Raw genomic sequence first — 18,949 nt, 5'->3', positions numbered from 1 at the left:
TTTCATCCATGGAGGAAGTAAAGTCCAGTGTGGAGATTTTGTATCCTTATCAAGGCTGCTTGAAGTTGCTGATCTCTGTAGATAATTAATCCAATTTCTCAAGAATGATAATACACAAGTCTATTGAATTAGTCAGCTCAGTTGAGGAAGAGAGTGAGAAAATGATTTTCCCTGCTTTTAAAGGGAAAAAGGATCACATTGTTCGATTACGTGGAGAGCCGACTACAAAAACAGCTAGCAGGTTTTATTAATGATGCAGTCTCTTCCATAGAATTTATTTTCTTCAAAGGATCTAGAGTAAATCCGATTGAATGAGGCTGGAACTGGTTGAATTTTACAGCCTTTGTAAGCGGAAATGAAAGTAGTAGGTTGCTCAGTATAGAATTACATCATTCCCTCTCTTTCTTTTCGCGAATCTCATCAGGAAATCTACTTCCTTGCAAAGGACCTTTTTCATGAGATTAGCCTACATCTTCCAATTACACTTATTTCAGGGTTGATGCAGAATATTCTCCTTTTTTGTTTGTTTGATGCTCAATATCAAATATCAAACAAACAAAAAGAAGAACATTTTGAGCCAATGAGTGTAATTGGGAGAGGTAATTTCATGGAAAAGGTCACACACGGTTCTCTTTTTATTCATTTATTTATTTAATATCGGGGACTGAGCTTCGCTCTGGAGTACAAAAGCATAAAAAATGTATTACGAAAGAAGGAATTAAAATCACATTCATACAGAAATGTTCTATCCAATCACAGTAAATTGAGATTAATTCCCAGAGGAATGTAAAAATTTTCCTCACAAAGGCTCAGTTACACAAAAGCCGGTTAAATCACGTGAACCAAATCAGGGAAGATCATTCCAAAAAGATGTGTCTACTGGAATTAATCAGGATTGAAAATAACCCGGTTTTTTTGCAACCGACACTAAGTACCTGATTGGATGATTACAAAAGTTAAACAGCTGAGTCATAATTTTGACACAGTCCCACACACATGAACTCGCTCACTCACTTTCATCACCAACAGGTGACAAAATAATTATTATCAGCTGTTTTCCCAAGGATAAATAATAATTATCCTTTTAATGTCATTCAGCAAGTTTTCCCAGGGATGAGACCTAGTGCAATCGAATCTTTATATTATAAACCTTTATGTTCTGAATTTCGTGAGAATCGTTAGAGCCGTTTTCGAGTTCCGGTGGAATACAACCATATAAACATCTAAACATATGAACATAAATTGCTCGTTTGATAGTATAGGATTCAACTTTAAACGATACAACACCAATTTTAAATAAAAAAAAAGAAAACCCCATATATGCAGAAAGCATTGCTCGTCTACATTGATAGCAAGAGTGTATTATACGTATCTGTGGTTGGACAGTATCTAGTATTCCAATTCAGTATTATACAAACTATTTTTCTGTGACAATAGTCTCTCATTGAATCAGGTGAAGTATGAATGGGAAATGTGAATTGGAACAGTAAAAATATGGAAATTGAACTGATTTTTCATAAGAAATGAGCTACAGTACATACAGAAAAAGCTTTCTATATAGCCACTTTGAAAGTGCTATCTTAGTATAAGATTGCATTTGAAAAATATAAAAATTTATAAGAATAAAGTTTTGTATTAGGTGAACATCACATTTATTCACTTTTCTTGACATACATTTTCATGTCGATAACAAAGCTTACTGCCTATGATAGCTGCATGTCGTCTGACATAACAACAATATTATAGTGTCTGTAAGTAGTCTCGAAAGCAATGGTTTACAGCTATCACATGACTGGTATGATAGAGCACACAATAAGTTACGGTGAATCATGATATATTCTTGAGTAAATTCTATGATCACCATTCATCATTAGAATGTTATCTTCACTCAGATACCGGATTATCTCCGAATTGGTTCAACATATTCATCACTCAAACTTTCAGAAAGAAGTTGAAGTAGGAGTATGTCGCATTTACAATCTGTAATAGAAATAAATTCATCTTATTTTATTTTTGAGAAAATTGAATCATTCAATCAAACGTATTTTTTTGTTACAACAATAAGAGAGTGTTCAAATTCCTTCAAGTTCAACAAAGATATTTCAGATGACCTTATATTGAGAATTGTTGTTATTATATTGATAATTATTTGACAAGCAATTATCGTCACACTCTCAACATTGCATGCCTCCCCGCTAAACAGCCTAGTGTTCCCCAATTCAAAACTGGCATCCTCACAGCGATAAATGCTTTCGAGCTGGACCTAAACTAAATTAGGTTAGGACCTCACCTTGAATATTGGCTACTGTATTTACATCCACACTTCAAAATTATATACATGTTTCAATCTGTATAAAATTCAAAAATCCAAGTACCCTTTTTTGGCAGGAAAGGGTTCTCTGAATTTTCACTTTCTTACCAAGAAAGTGATCATATTTCAATGTGTTAGAGAGTGAATTGGAGACCACTAGCTTATATGTGATTTGTTTGTGCTTTCAAATTTATCAGGGGACGTGATATTTTTGATTTGGTGCTATACTTCAGGTATTGCAACAATTCGAAATGTTCTGGAATATTCATATACCATACAACCATATCAAATGTAGGCGACGTTTGTCTAAAGGCCATTCCACACAGCACATGGCGTGCGTGGCTGGACGCACGCCACGCCGGCCACGCTAGCCACATGCCAATTCACACCGCCACGACTGTTGCGATGCTATACCGGCCACGTTTCCCGTCAGTATGTAGGAAGATGTCAACTCCGATGGTCCCGTGGTGTGAATCTGGATTTTCTTGTGGCTTACCTTCAATTCAATTCAATTCAATTCGTTTATTTTCACTTGGCATACAATACATGTACATATTTATATTTGATAAATTTGGTTTGATGACTCCAACAGCAGCGGTAGTAATGATAATGAGCTGTTTTTTTTTGTATTCGGTGACAGCATGGGACCAGTGGGTACATCCAATCAATAAAAAAAGGAAGACCTATGGCAAATTCCATCATTTAATGCGCGACCTTTAGGCTGACAATGATAGTATACGTTCTATACGATAGTATACATCTAGTATACGTTCTGCGCATGCTCGGACCAAAACGTGGCCGGACACGTTTGAAAAGATCGCTCAGAGAGCGAACGGTAGCCACGCGTGGCTAGTATAGCAAGCGTTGCCGCGTGGCCGTGGCTGCTATGTGAATTGCTTGATCTGATTAGCTGGGAAGCGATGTTTTGAAAAGTAGCTAGCGTGCGTCCAGCCACGCACGCCACGTGCTGTGTGGAATGGCCTTGAGCCGTAAATTTTTTAATAAATTGCATTTTGTTAACTTGATGAAAAAACATTATTCTATTCTATTCCACAAAAATATTGATGATAATAAGAATCAACTCTCACACTAGTTAGACATCTGAGATCGAGTACGTATAAGCCATAAGGTTTCAACTCCATTTTCCTCATAGATCTTGTCATCATTAACAGCAAAGATCGTTTGAACCAATTTGGCATTTCCAACCATGGACAGTTATAAAGCTCCCAGCTTAGAATGTCTCCCTGGAATGAAGTGAATAAAGCATTTCATCCATCCTTTTCTCAGTTTTATTCCACTGTACATTTCCAATATAAACATAGATAATAGAGTACAACAGTAATCCCTTATGACAATGTATTAGTAGGCCTGATATAATGTAATATTATCATACATTATCACAGTATTAGTATACATTTGTGTTTGAAAATAGTTTTCTTGATTTTAAACTCTATAAAATAGAAACTCAGGAAGTGAAAGTGCAAATTTTTAGTGAGAAAACATGAAGAGACCAATATATCTATAATTATATAAAAGCGAAATGGCACTCACTCACTGAATGACTGACTGACTCACTCACTCACTCATTCACTCGCAGAACTAAAAATCTACCGGACCAAAAACGTTCAAATTTGGTAGGTATGTTCAGTTGGCCCTTTAGAGGCGCACTTAGAACGGATTTAGAAAAATTTCCAAAGATACGCCCAAAATCTGCGTTTTTCCAGCGTTTTCTCAGCTTTATCGAGAACAAATGAACAGAAAAAGTTCAAATTTGGTACAAAAGCTCAGCTAGGGTGTAATAATGTTGTGTTAGAAGGAATTTGAAATAACGCCAAAGATACGTCCAAAATTAGCGGTTTTTTTACGTTTTCTCGGTTCTATCATCAAGTAAAAGACAGAAAATGTTCAAATTTGGTACAAAGTTTAGCTAGAGTCTAAAAATTTTGTGATGAGGTGACTTTAATATTTCATCAAAGAAAGATACGCCCAAAATCAGCGTTTTTCTCAGTTTTTCTGTGTTTCCTCAGTACTTTGACTTTCTGATGGAATGAAGCATGCTCAAATGAAAAATGCAGGCGAGCAAAGCGAGCCCGCTAATCTCACTTTTGGACGATCCAGTCGGGGGTTCTGGCTAGACGGATATGGCGAGTGAAGCGAGCCTTTCGGCTAGTAACCTATAAACTTGAGTGTTGATAGGAAATGACATTGGGTAATATCTTAGACCAGTTATAGAATAGACAAGCTGGGAAGTCTAGCCTCTGAAGCCAACATCTACTGCCATATCACCATATCGTGACGTCAGCATCGGATAGAAAACAATGTAAACAAACTCTGCAGAAAAGTTTTCTATCCGATGCTGACGTCACGATATGGTGATATGGCAGTAGATGTTGGCTTCATCGACTTTCAGAATGAATATACAATGGGCCGTGTCTATTCTATAACTGGTCTAAGGGTAATACGGCACGGCAGAACATTCGAAATGATGTCTCTGCCGATAAATAAATAAATACATTATCACAAATCATATCGAATTAAACAGGACAAGAACTTCGAGCATTGAATATAATGTGCATTACAATTTGGAATAGGCCTACTTGGGCGTGTCTTGTCTCGGCCAATGACAGTAGAGGTCAACCTTCATTGTTCAACAGCTAATGTCCAATCGTAGGGGTTTTCCCATACTATATATTCTGCTACTCAATTTTCAAGTTGTCTTCATTCAATATGCATATATGAAATAATATTAGACCTACCAATACATCCTCATAACGAATTTCTGTTGTACTCTATTATCTGTGTTGAATATTTTCAATTTTCAGTTCACTATAATTGATAATGATAATATAATAGAATAGAGAAAATGTTTATTCAATAAATAAGCTACCTTGAGCGAACCTCAAAGAGGCTGCTTGACAAGGTACTATTGTACAAAACATGTAAATTCAAATCTAAATTTACATAATTAGTGAGCGTTATTTTTACAAGAATTTACTTAACAGTTATAATACTAACTTGATATTAACTAATTAATTGTTGGCTAAGCTCTCAAAAATAATAACTAATAATAATAATAATACCGAGGGTTATGCCCACATAAGCTCATAGGCTTGTGCGTGGGTAATGAGTAAGAGGGATTATGAAGAGAGATGACGACTACTTTTTAGGTAGTCGAGACCGACGACTCATCATCTCCTCTGAAAGACAGAACAAAGTAATGATGTAACAACGGAAACCAGTATCTCAAATTGTTTTAATGAATCAGTGGTTTTGACAATATCAAGTAGTTTCCAAACAAAATGGATTCATGGATATCTACCACATAACCTAGACAACAACACAGACAATATAATATTCATCAGTTTGTTTTGGAGTAACTGTTCATTTTAACCTTTATTTTTGAGCAATGTACCGATTCTGTATAATAGTATCTCTTCAGATTCAGTGCAGTAACACCTGCAAAATGTACAATTATGTTCAAATAAAATGACACTTAACTTCGCAACTCACCGCATTAATTATCCTCTGTCCAAACGATGTGCATACGCTCATCACCATGATCACGAATAAAATACAAAAAGCATATTTTAGCCTGGTTACTATGTCATCAAACTGTGAATAAAATAAGAAAGTTGATAAATGGAATGTAGTCTAGTCACTATATACATTGGTGCTTGCAATATATATATTGTGGTTTTTTATATACTATTTGGATACATGAGAAAAGTCCAGAACCAATTTCTTCATGAAAAATTTCCTTGTGAAACACCCCCTTTTTATGTCTATATATTGACTGGACTAGTGTATAATGTAATTTGTTATGATATTTATATTATGTCATTAAATAAAACTTGATTCGATTTGATTCGTAATAATTTATTTATAGTTTGGAGGAGTATTGTTAACTATCATTACACCTGATTGAATGATAAAATACGTTGTTCCGAAAAATGGAAAATGCATTAGTCCTGGACATCGACAAAATCTTATCTTTTATTTTCCAATAACTCCATTCTCATAATCGTATGAGATTCAAATCTGTATTCAATCGAATTCCACCTTTCTAAGGAGGTATACATTCGAATAATTCAATTCAACAAAATATTTAATTACATACTGAGACTTGAAAGTTGACTTACCTCTAGTAAACAGAAAAGATACATGCATATCTGTAAGGCCATTACATTCATGTACCCAACTGCCAATCCGTTGATGCATTTGTTCAGAGATTTGATGTCGCTGAAACGGAATAAATCAACAGAAATAAATGAATTATAATGAAAATTAATAGAATACCAGTATCAATTAGAATCAGAACATGACTAGTGAGTTAAACTATAAATAATTCATCTCAAAATGATTTAATTATTATTATTAGACGATATCCAAATTAAATGCTGTAATTCACCCCGAAGACTTCTGAATTAATTCATTAGCATTCAATATCTCAGAAATTTCCATCAAAATGTTTTATAGGATTGAAAACGTTTCAGTTGAAAAAACGTAAATGTTTTCATCTCGAAATAATTGAGGACTGATCTATAAGTTTGGAAAACTTCCAGTTGGGAAACATGGAACCACTTTATTTCAAATTCTCCAAATAGATTCACTAATCCGAAATTTCGAATTTAACCTTCAGCTATCATAATTAAAGAAAACAAGATGAGATGCATATGAATAATACTATAATAGACGATATCTGGATAGTCTATCCTATTATATTAAGCGAGCAATTTCTGTATATCTGTTTATATTTTTATATCTGGCTATTTTTTAATCTGGTTATATGGTTATTTATGTTCAACGGAACTCGAAAACGGCTCTAACGATTTTCACGAAATTTGGAACATAGTAGGTTTATGATATAAAAATTAGATTGCACTAGATCTCATCCTTGGGAAAACTCGCTGAACGACATAAAAAGGATAATTCATCCTTGACTGAAACAGCTGAGACTTTCGTCGTCTGTGGATAGTAAAAAGTGAGCGAGTGATTCTGTGGAAAATCAAAATATCGCATCCACGAAGTTCATAAGCTGACGTATTAATAGCCGGCTATAAAAAAATAAACACGATCATTTTAGAGAATGTGTTCTGTTTATCAATAAATAGAAGAAAAACAAGCGAAGCTCGGTGCCTCGATATTATGTTCTGGAGGGAATAATATTAATAATTATTGTAATATTTAATGAAAAGACGTGATGAAATCTTCATGAAAGCAGTAATGACAGGAAAGCTCATATTTCGGAGCACTTCAAAATAATATTCATTTGTTTATTGCAATACCTGTCGTGAATACTGATGTATTTATACATATACTGAATCGACGAAAGCCCACTTTGTGTGGGGCTGTTCAATTTTCAATTCACTATGAGACTTTTCTGTGTATGACTTTCCAATTCATTCATGGTCTATCCCTGTGTTGAGAGCCCAGCCCTGTAGAGCTGGGCCAACTCTTGTACTTGAGTATTCTATGGAAACGTATAAAGTTCGTAGGCATTTCAATATCCACTCTTTTTTTAGAGCTACTGTAATTCAAACACAATAAAATTGAACACGTACCCTTTGCATCATTGCAACACTACTTGTTTCAAATCTTCAATAGCCATTATCAAGGGTAGTTGATATTTTTTTGTGTTTGAAATTGGTAGGTTATATTAGTACTTACTTTGCCAAGTCAACGTGTGATTTGACTAGAGCCGATGCATGAAACTTCAACAGCTCCCTTCCTTTATCTCTCAAATCACTCAAATGATCAAGTCTGAGGCAGATAAACTTTATCTCATAGATGATAGATATAGTGGCCAGTGAAACAGACGTAAAAACAGGCAACAAGTAATGAATTATCACAATGTAGAGCAGGATACAAATAAGGAACTGAGCAACCATGTAAGTGTTCAATGTTTTATAGTTATCTGGATAGTAGAAAAACATCGCGAAAGGCAGGTCATCTAAGTTCTCGTTGTTTCTTTTTTGGACAAACGTGAAGTAGCAAAATTGGAAAACTACTTGACAGAACGGTAGGAGACCGCTGATAATGAAGGCGCCGGGCAGCAGTTTTGCATAGAATCTGCAGGATTGTTGTAGTTTCTTGTTTTTCTCCTGTATCAGTTGGGTTCTCTTTGAAATTGCGGTTGATGACGTCACAGGATGGATTGTGGTGGAGTTCTGGAGGCGGTCAATGGTGTCACAGAGAGCGGACACCTCGGGTGAGGATTTCATCACCGCAAATGTGAACCAGATTATGTTCAGCTCCTTAATCGCTAGAAATCTGTGGTATTTTTTCAATATTATTGAATTTTCATCCTAAATTGAACTATTGGACGATAACTAGAGTGAGTTGCTCGTTATAATGAAGTTTTTCGTGAATTTGAAGTTTGTTTTGTTTTTACGGAAGTTTAATTAATCTATCCAAATTTAAAATTGTTTGTTTTATTCTGATTTGTATATTCAGATTGATGATTTAGTGTATAAATTGGAATGGACTTGTCCTACATAATATTTGAACAATGTAAGACAAAATTAGTAAATTGAAGAAGTTTTGGGCAATAGCCTGTTTTTTCTTTTCCTACTACTGTATTGTTATTGTTATTGTTTACTTTATCCAATAAATAAATAAATAATAGCAGTGGGGGTAGATAGGAGAAGTTGTATTCCTTTTTTTTAAATTACTTACTTATGAAATGTAGATAATGATTTTTGCATGGGTTCACGAACTGCATGACTTTTTTTTCTTTTTTTCCTTCTCATTTTCCTATTTTTATCTTGTTTTTGAAGTAATCTATATTAATTATTACTGTGCTCATCTATTATACTTTTAGTTTTACATTGATTTATAGTTTATTAATTTACAGTGCTATTTTGTTTTGTACCACTTTGGGTCTTATTAGATTCAGTGGAAATTGCCATATTGTATGAATAAATAAATGAATAGGAGAAAAGCAGATTCTCTGCTTTGCCACTGCCTTCTATAGAAAAGAGTTGATATCAGTATATCTGATCAAATATCAACTGTTAATTTCTGTCTAAGATGAGGTGATCAATCATATTTATTCTTCAAGGAAATATATTATTTTTCAATAATTTAATAATAAACTTACATGATCGAGATAAAACATTCTGTTAATTGATTAAATTTCTACATGTTAACACCGATCTGGCAACATTCAGGAGGCTAGGGAAGGATAACGCTATCTGCTTCGTCGAGTGATAGACAAGGATAGCAACACGAATTCTAATCGAATACTGTCATTATAACGTGGACCTCACTATAGTTAATATGCTTTTGATTTCCACAAGAATGGATATTCTCCATTACTAGCAACTTTCAAATTCGGCATGGATATGTTGTTATTATTTTTATAGTTTTTCCAATGTTTGGGCAATTTCCAATTGTTGGACAGGATACATATAACATCCTAGAAACTCATCGATATCAAATCCAGGAGTCTCCAAAGTGGTAATAATTCTCAATATACGAGAATAGAAAAAGATAATGTTCTATTGTTCAACTCCATTGGACTATACAGATAATTTACAACTCTATATTGATGCAATTGAAGATGAAATAAGTATTTTTTATTTCTCACATACTATTAATTTTTTTTGCAAACCAACATTTCTAAGTGTACGACTTCTTTTAAATGCTTTCTCTACTGAATAAGGTAATGAATACAATTCTCGAGTCAATAGTGATTTTAACTTGTTTTTTTTCTTAACAAAAAATGAAATTGGAATAATTCTCGTTAACAATTTCAATAATCGTGTTATTTAGGTTTTTTTTCAAAACAAAAATGTTATCGGAATAATTGTATTCTTGTTAATAATTCTGTCATGAATGTCGGAAATGTTTTCCACTCACCGGCTTGTAAAGTCATGCAATTTCAATACACCTGCCACAAGATCAACATGGTAGGCCAACAAATATATGCGGAATAAGGTAGCAATTGACCAGCTTAGCAAATTACTACCATCCACGAATGATGTCAGAAATCTTGACAAACGAGTTACATCGTTGGCTGTGGTGTTGTCACCCATAGACTCAACAAAATTGTCATCGTTTTCTTGAATATATCTTTCCATTGATGCTTGTTGAATCCTAGTTTGATTCATTTCTCTGTGAAACAAAAATAAAAATTGTATATTTTCAAACAGATAAATTAATTCTACCTGTAGTCTACAAAGCTATTGATACAATACAGTGGAATCTTGATATATAGTACACCCTGTTATTGTAGATTCCCCGTTATTGTAGATTCCCCGTTATAGTACATTTTTTATGAAGTCCCTTGAAACATCCATAGCACTTTCAACCTTGATACAGTGAACCCCGATTTAGTACAGACCTCGTAATAGTACTTTTTCTGAACTGTACCCTCTAGTCCACGTTATGCACTATAACAGTCGAGAAAGATAGGAGAACAGCGTCACCTATTCTCTGCCTTCTCATTCCTAAAGAGGATAGCTGATTCAGGCATATTCTGATAGAGTTTCAACTCTTTAATCTTGTTGAAAATGATGAATTATATTTTAAGATAATATATTTCCCAATGATAATAAATTGATTATTTCTACTGAGATGAAATATTTTGTTGCTAGATGGTTAAAAAAAGATCTGGCAACGTTGTAGTGATAAGAAAGGAAAGCACCATCTCCTTGTTGAATGATACAGGGACATCAGCAATGTTAATCAACTACTGCCTTTATAACGTGGACCTCACAATATAGAATCATAGAGAAACAATAGCATAAGTAGATATCCCATGGTATAGGGCGTTTATGTCGCAACTTTTACTGTTATCTCAAGCCGATTACTGTCGACTATTGTCGATTTTTACTGTTTTGACCGGTTAAGAGTGTATGAACGGCACAATATGAGAGACTATCAGCGTCATAAAGCTTCACAGGAAAGAACTACGTGGACTATCAGCTTGAGATAACAGTAAAAGTTTCGACATAAACGCCCTATACCATGGGATATCCACTTATGCTATTGTTTCTCTATGATAGAATGTACTATATCGAGGTTCCACTTTAGTGTGTTTGAGAGACTGAACGTTTCAAGTGATCAAGCAAAAAAGTAGAAATCTTGAAAAAGTTTTAATTTATTTTCATTTTCGTCATGATAACAAAGGAACACCACTTATCTCCAGTATGCTAACATTATTTCAGGTATTCAACTGTTAGAAGAAAAACGCTTATAAGAAATACTCCTGGTAAACTCTATACTTTACTGTACAGTACAATACTTCTTTACTCATTTATTTATCACTCAAGCTTATTGAACATCTTCTATGCCAAACATATAAAGCTTGGATATATCGAGGTTATATCCTTAAACTAGGTTTATCTTCGGCTATATCCTTAAACTATCGTGTAGCATCCCACTATAGAGTCTATGTGTTGGGATGTATTTAGTCTAAAATTCTAAATATAATATTTTTTAATCTATGAGTTTGAACGATAATACTATAAAAATCTCATCACTTATCTCATACATAATATTATTTATTACCTACTCAACAAAGAATAGTAAAGATCCCGTCAAAAAGAGTTGTGACTGAAACCGCTCCCAAGAAAGGATATCCTCAACTACTCAAACTCTTCGAATCACCGCCTCAAGACCTTTATTTATACACTCCAGACCAGATTCTTCCAGAATAATTAGCAACCAGTACTTTGGACTAAGTAATAGACATAATGACAGTACTTTAGACTGAAGTACTGTCATTATGTCTATAATAGTTTATGATCGTCGCACCATCATTAGTAGGCTAGAGACTGTGATTAGAAGGGTTTCGGGTAAAAATACTGGAATCATTCTAGTCTTTGCGTAATCAGGGCACGATTTCAAGAGAATAATAGTTATACTACAATAATAATTGTTATGCTTTCCCTCTAGAAATTCAAGCAGTGGCAGTGCTTGATTATTATAAGAGATCCGGATTGTTTTCGAAAGATTTGTAGGAAAATACTAGTTTCAGGGGAGGTATTAAGTCTGGTATGACAGTAGTTTTCTGGTACTTAAGTTAATCGTCTCAGAACTAGGGGAAGAGATATTTCCCTGTTTCAATATCCTGATATTTATCACTGTCAAGATCGAATAGAAGTCTCCAAAGTTTGTGAGTTCCCAACAACTTCTTGGAAGTGGAAGATCCCAGTTTTCTGTAGTCGGAATCTCATCGAGACTATATTTTTATATTATCTTGAAGAGATGCAACAGTAATATAAGAAAGCCATTGGAGTCGGTTTGTATACTTTTTTGTCTTCTACATCTAATTGATTATTATTAACAAGAATCAACAATTATCAGATATACTGTGATTACTTGAATCACTGCTATATACTGTAGAAGTCGATGGTAATGAGAAAGTGGCAACAATGTCTTCCTATCATCCCCACTGACTTGATAACATGAATCTCACTATAGACTGAAGACACAGCCAATCTTTTCAGTGAACAATTTAATCGTTGTGACAAGATACGGAAGCAAACCTCGATCCTCGATCACAATCGATGAAATCTTATCGGAGTGGAAAAGCGAGGTGAGACCTTTCGAAGCAGAGAAGATTGTCTAATAGAGTTGGAAGCACGCGGTTTTATCGTGTGATAAACCTGCTTGATGCTTGCGAAGCTCTTCTGCTGTCAATGCCGAGACTCCTCTGCTTTTCGATAAGGCCAACAAGCTATTTTTGGTGTCCACACTATACTCACATATACTCTCCCTCTCGCTCAGTCTCTCTTCCTCACACTCTTATCCACTTTCATAATATAGATAGTCACTTTCTCGCTTCAACTTTTCTCTTTTACTTTCATGTTTAAATAAGGATATAAACGACACTATATTCCATCATAGTTACAATTAATCGAATATCTTCATATTTTGTCTAGTTCATTGTTAGTGAAATTATTGGGATATCAGTTATTGTTAAAGGATTATCAAGTTCATTATTCGCGAAATCCATAGGAAATATTGAAAAATTCTTGAGAATTCACAACATATATTCCTCAAATTCAAAATAATCTAAAATTATTGAGAAAAATGTGATCTTGGGGAGTATACCTAAACCAAATAAAAGTCAGTTCATGAAATTTTTTCTCATTTGGCTCCAAAGCTCTACAACCTGCTGCCCTTGGAGATAAGGCAGTGCAAGATACGATCAAGGTTTTTGAAAGATGTCAAGAGATTTGTAATGGAATGTGAGAATATAGATACCTTTTTTAGAATTCTCATGTAGACTTGCATATCATAATATTGTACAATATACTTCGAAGCTAAAATTGATAAATCATCGATACTGTTATGTAATATGTGTCACTTCATATGCGACTGTCGGCCTCAGTAACTACTTTTTAGCGCTAGTTTTGTAATCAATTTTATATCACCATCTCAAACAGGTTTAGTACCTCGAGATGCAAATACTCAATTGGCATTGCATTCTATTTTGTAATAGTATCTTCCCATGATGTAAAATTTGTATTGCTTTTATTATGTATTTCTAAGATGTTGTAATTTTATATTTCTGCCAATATTTGAACATGTGATCTACTAATCTAATCATGGATTCCGGATAGGCCTACTCTACTTCAATGTTGTTATTTCCTTTAAGTCCTTCTCCCTTCAAAAAAGAAAGGATACCCCAGAGTCAATTTATGAGAATGAGCAGTATACCTCCCAACTTCTCCGTACATCAGAGTGTTTACACAATAATTATATTCTGTATTATCTCACCTGGTTTGCATATACACATAATTCAAGAATATTATTCTTCAGTTCATACTCTGTGAAATCTCATTAAATTAAAAGCTATATTGTTATTTGAACACTAGATTCTAAGCCAGTATTCATAAGAAATTGTAATTCATACAAATGAAGTAATTAGATTTGATTTATTTTCTCATCACCAATCTTTCCCCTCCCTTTACAATCTCCCACTCACTCTTTTCTCTCTCTTAATTATTGTAACTTCAATGGATAAATAAATCTCGCTCTCTCTCTGTCAAGACTCTCTGACTCAAGAAATCTAATTTTCTACACACTCTCTTTTTAAATATTTTATACCTCTGTTACACTTATACATACTCTCTGTATATCTTTCTATTTCGTCCTGTATCTATCACTATCTTTCTCTCTCTCTCTCGCTCTCTCAGTCTCACGCACACACTCTCTCTCTTACTCACCGTAGTGATGAACGCGCGTTCTCATCAACGCGAATCGCTTGCTGCTCCAGTGTGTGGGTGGTCTTGATGAACACCAATCACTTTGCTTCCTAAGGCTCTCACACACTACAACCTCAACATCTAATCACTCTTCCTCTTTCTCTCTTCCTGGTCACACACTCACTCTCTTCTCTTCCTGTAGTCAATCTCTCTCAAGTCAATCTTCCTAACTCTCTTCTCAGTCTCTCTTTATCTCTCTTCCTATTACCAATCTCTCTTTTTTTTCTCTCTCCACCTAGTTACAGTCTGTCCCTTTCACACTCTCTCACTCGCTCACTAGCTCCCTCTCTCACTTTCTATTTTTCTCTGTGAGAGTAAGAGCAACTATCAAATTCAATTCAATTCTTGTCTCTCTCTCTTCCAAGTCAGTCTTTCTCACTCTCTTTCTAGTCTCTCATCCTTGCATTTCAGTCTCTCTCAAATTTTGCATTTTTCATCATTTTTCCTGCTCAATATTATTGTAGAACTCATTAGTTTAATATGATTCACCATGTCATTTCACCGCTACTGGTATTTATTTTTAACGCTAGAACGTAAGTTGAATTATGTTCTGTTAAACACATGAATAAAGGAATCTGAAGCTGAATCCTCTCTCATGCTAGTCACACACTCAGACTCAGTCTGTCCCTTTCCATTCTCTCACTCGTTTTCTTCCTCTCTCTCTCTCTTTCTCTCTAATTCTCTCTTATATTGCCCTAATAAAGGCAATTAATCAATCAATTAATCTATCTCTCTGTAAATTTTAAATGGATGCATAAGCCAGAATTGACTTACATCAATAATGAAGTCTGATCTAATAATCTCTCTCTATTGTGCTTTCATCTTTCTCACTCCTCCCCTCCCTCTTATAATCTTTCTGATCTTCTTTTCTTTTTCTTCTTCTTTCTGATCTTTCTTCTCTTCTTAAACAAGAAGTTTAAGTTCATCAGGGTCACCGTATCTCAATTTCTGCACTACGGCCCAATAACATCGTTAATGGTCCGCTACAAGCGCCAAGTGCCCCATTGTCTGCTCCAAGTCTTCAATTGGTTCTTGACATTCCAAGCGCCAAGTTCAATGCTATTCTCTTCAGATGTTACTTTGCATTCTTTAGATTTTAGATTTCTAAGATGATAGAAAATTCGCTATATCGTGGTAACTGTAGATTTCTAGCTCAATTCAATTTTATTTCCACACGAAATTACAAGCTTGTGCAATATCATCATCATCATCATCATCATCATCATCATCATCATCATCATCATCTTACGTACAAGGATTAGGTTAATGCCTGTTCCGACTTACAAACAGCTTATTAATATCTATATTCCAATTACAAAATCACGCTATAATATATACAAGTAGTGTATTTATGCAATATCATCCAGTTACAATTAAATGATAAAATATCAGCGACCAAGCTTCGCTCTGAAGTACAGAAGCATAAAAAATGTATTACGAAAGAAGAAATTATAATAACATTCATGAATAAATGTTCTATCTAATCAAAGTAAATTGAGATTCATTCCCAGAGAAATGCGAAAATTTCCCTCAGAAAGGCCCAGATGCCGGTTAAATTTTAATCCTGATTAACTTCACGTGAACCAAGTCAGAGAAGACAATTTCAAAAAGATGGATCTACTGGAATTAATCAGGATTGAAAATAACCCGGCTTTTTTGCAACCGGGTACCACTAAGTACCTGATTGAATGATTACAAAAGTTCAACAGCTGAGGCATTATTTTGACACAGTCCCACACACATGAACCTGCTCACTCACTTCCATCACCAACAGACGACGAAATAATTATTATCAGCTGTTTCTCCAAGGATGAACAATAATTATCCTTTTAATGTCCTTCAGCAAGTTTTCCCAGGGATGAGACCTAGTGCAATAGAAACTTTATAATTATTATAAACTCACTATGCTCTGAATTCATATGTGAGCCTCATGATGTGAGAATCGTTAGAGCCTCTTTCGAGATCCGGTGAAATACAAACATATAAACATCTAAGATAAGAAGATAAGAATGTTTATTTCGTCAAAATTACATAGTTACAAAACATGAATGATACATACAAAATGCATAATAAAAATGTAAATTATAATAGATCTAAATGATTTGGCACAGCCAGCAAAGTTAAACTTGTGCGCTAGCTGTGAGTTCATAAAGCAAACAGTACGAAGTAGCCTATAGGAATACTGAAAAATGGAAAAAATATATACCTATATAATAAATATTATAGTAATGCTTCTTATAAATAATACAATGATAAGAATTGAATAATTTCGTGTTAAAACCAATTATACAGGTGATAACGAAATTAAGTCATACAGCCTACATTTAAATCTTCTAAATGCAAACTAATGAAGAAGAATACAATAAAAAATGAAATTTTCAGTTGTGAGCACATCCCAGTGCTTAATCAATTTTCATAAATGATACATAATTTTTCATAATAATATAAAGATAGAAAGACATTCAAAACTCAAAAGAATCATGAATAGATTTATTAACATTTAGGCATTGTAAAATATATATTCTGCTCAACCCATACATTTATTTCCTTGATAAGTGCTTTAGTAATTTTTGAATTAATTAGTTTTATCGGAATTTTGTTTGAAAATATATTGCAAAGATAGGTGAATTGGTGTCGACAAACTACTAGTTTTATTAAGTTGATATTGAAATTATTTAATGCTAATGAACGAGTTTGGTACGGTATATTTCTAATTATAAATATCTAAACATCCAAACATCTAAACAGAAGTTGCTCGTCTAATAGTAGAGGATTACATTACTATTTCGTTTCAAATTGTAACATCATTGAAAAGTGGAATCCCCCAAGAAAACTACACGGCTGTGAATAGGGGACAGTTCCTAAGCAAGTTAATAACAAAATGAAAGTAATGTAGTTACTCTCTGTTTCTCTGAACCACTGGAGGTGTTATCCACCTAAAAAAATCAATATTTGTTGAATGGGGAGTGTTTTTAAGAAGTTTCTGTTATTGATCACGGTTTTTAATGATAATCATCATTATCATCTGTACTACAGTCGTCCTAAGCACATTTGGTTCCAGATAAAGGCCCGGTTGCACAAAAGCCGGTCAAATTTTAATAATGATAACCATCATCATCTGTACTATAGTCGTCTAAAGAACATTATTCCAGATAAAGGCCCGGTTGAACAAAAGCCGGTTGAATTTTTACAGTGTGTAATAGAATTGGACTCAACACGAGCTTTATTCGACATTAAATATGTGTCTTAGTAACAGAGATAACAGATTATAAATATTACAGCTGTTTTATCATCACAATCTTCCCCCCTTAATATCAATCGGCACTCGTGGGGTATGGGGCGAGCTGGCGAAGTGAGACTGTCGATTCTCTGCCGTCGTTGTGGCGAACAAACGCATATTCAGGGTTACTCTCGATTAATTCAACTTTTTCAACTTGCGATTCTTGTTTTGAGTTTTTTGTCATCTTCTTCAACCATACTGGTCCAGGTGTCAATAGCCAGGTTGGTAATGGTTTTCCATTACTTGAGTTTCTTGCATGTAAAAACATCCGCTCATGTGGTGTGCAGTTGGTGCTTGTGCATAATAGGGAACGAATAGAGTTAAGGGCATCGGGGAGAACTTGTTCCCAGTGACTGTTGTTCAAACCTCTCGATTTTAGGGCTAGCATCACACTTTTCCATATAACTCCATTGTACCGTTCGACTTGCCCATTACCGGCTGGATTATAGGGCGATGTTCTGCTGCTGGCAATTCCTTTTGATAGTAGGAAATTTTTCAAAGCTGATGACATAAACGATGTTCCTCTATCGGAATGTATGTAAGACGGTACACCAAAAAGAGAGAATAGTGATGTAAGGTGTTTTATTACTGTATTAGTAGTCATGTCAGGACAGGGGAAGGCAAATGGGAATCTGGAATATTCGTCTATAAGAACTAAAATATACTTGTTCCTTGAACTTGATTGTAGTGGGCCTTTGAAATCCATATTAAGACGTTCAAATGGTCGAGTTGCTTTGATAAGGCGGCCAGTTCCTTTGGCATAGCGTGGTTTCATTTCAGAACATGTAATACATTTGGAACATACTTCTTTTACATCATCTATTGAATATGGTAAGTTCTTTGTTTTGGTCCAATGATGGAGTCGAGTAGCTCCTGGATGACACAGGTCCTCATGAATTTTTATCAGTTTCTTTATATCTGTATGGCATCCAACAGTGGCACAGACTCTTGATAGTGTATCTGCTGGTATATTCTCTTTTCCAACTCTATAAATTATATTGAACTTATATTCTGACAATTCAAGGCGCCATCGTTGGATTTTGTCATTCTTAATCTTGCTGGTTTGTTTATTACTAAACATGAATGAAACTGATTTCTGGTCTGTGATAAGTGTAAATTCTCGTCCAAGTAAGTAATGTC

The 18,949-nt window shown here is 34.4% G+C and overlaps 2 protein-coding genes across 3 annotated transcripts in view; one reads left to right on the top strand and one right to left on the bottom strand.

Annotated features, from left to right (window-relative positions):
• The window catches only part of LOC111055402 (GTP-binding protein REM 1), a 257,408-nt gene that overhangs the window by 42,523 nt on the left and 195,936 nt on the right, over window positions 1–18,949 (top strand). The window lies entirely within an intron of this gene.
• LOC120351241 (odorant receptor 43a-like) lies at window positions 1,634–10,420 on the bottom strand. 2 transcript variants are annotated; one of them, XM_039427700.1, is made up of 6 exons: window positions 10,172–10,420; window positions 7,979–8,581; window positions 6,451–6,550; window positions 5,822–5,923; window positions 3,400–3,555; window positions 1,634–1,980 (listed from the first exon to the last, which is right to left on the bottom strand). In XM_039427700.1, the coding sequence occupies exons 1-6, from the start codon at window positions 10,390–10,392 to the stop codon at window positions 1,933–1,935; spliced, it is 1,230 nt and encodes a 409-aa protein (XP_039283634.1). In that variant the 5' UTR covers window positions 10,393–10,420; the 3' UTR covers window positions 1,634–1,932. The 2 variants fall into 2 exon arrangements, with proteins under 2 accessions (XP_039283634.1, XP_039283635.1); XM_039427701.1 differs by having other exon boundaries at window positions 1,748–1,980; window positions 7,979–8,071; window positions 10,172–10,357.

The sequence above is a fragment of the Nilaparvata lugens genome, chromosome 5 (assembly GCF_014356525.2).
Source record: "Nilaparvata lugens isolate BPH chromosome 5, ASM1435652v1, whole genome shotgun sequence".
Taxonomy (NCBI): Eukaryota; Metazoa; Arthropoda; class Insecta; order Hemiptera; family Delphacidae; genus Nilaparvata; species Nilaparvata lugens.
This window is presented reverse-complemented; position numbering and strand designations above follow the sequence as displayed.

Excerpts from the sequence above, each read along its gene's own strand:
- LOC120351241 (XM_039427700.1), bottom strand. The coding sequence starts at position 10,392 with ATGGAAAGATATATTCAAGAAAACGATGACAATTTTGTTGAGTCTATG. Across the intron at positions 8,582-10,171 it reads TTGCATGACTTTACAAGCCG|ATTTCTAGCGATTAAGGAGC; the intron begins GTGAGTGGAAAA and ends AAAATACCACAG. Across the intron at positions 5,924-6,450 it reads ATCTTTTCTGTTTACTAGAG|TTTGATGACATAGTAACCAG; the intron begins GTAAGTCAACTT and ends TTTTATTCACAG.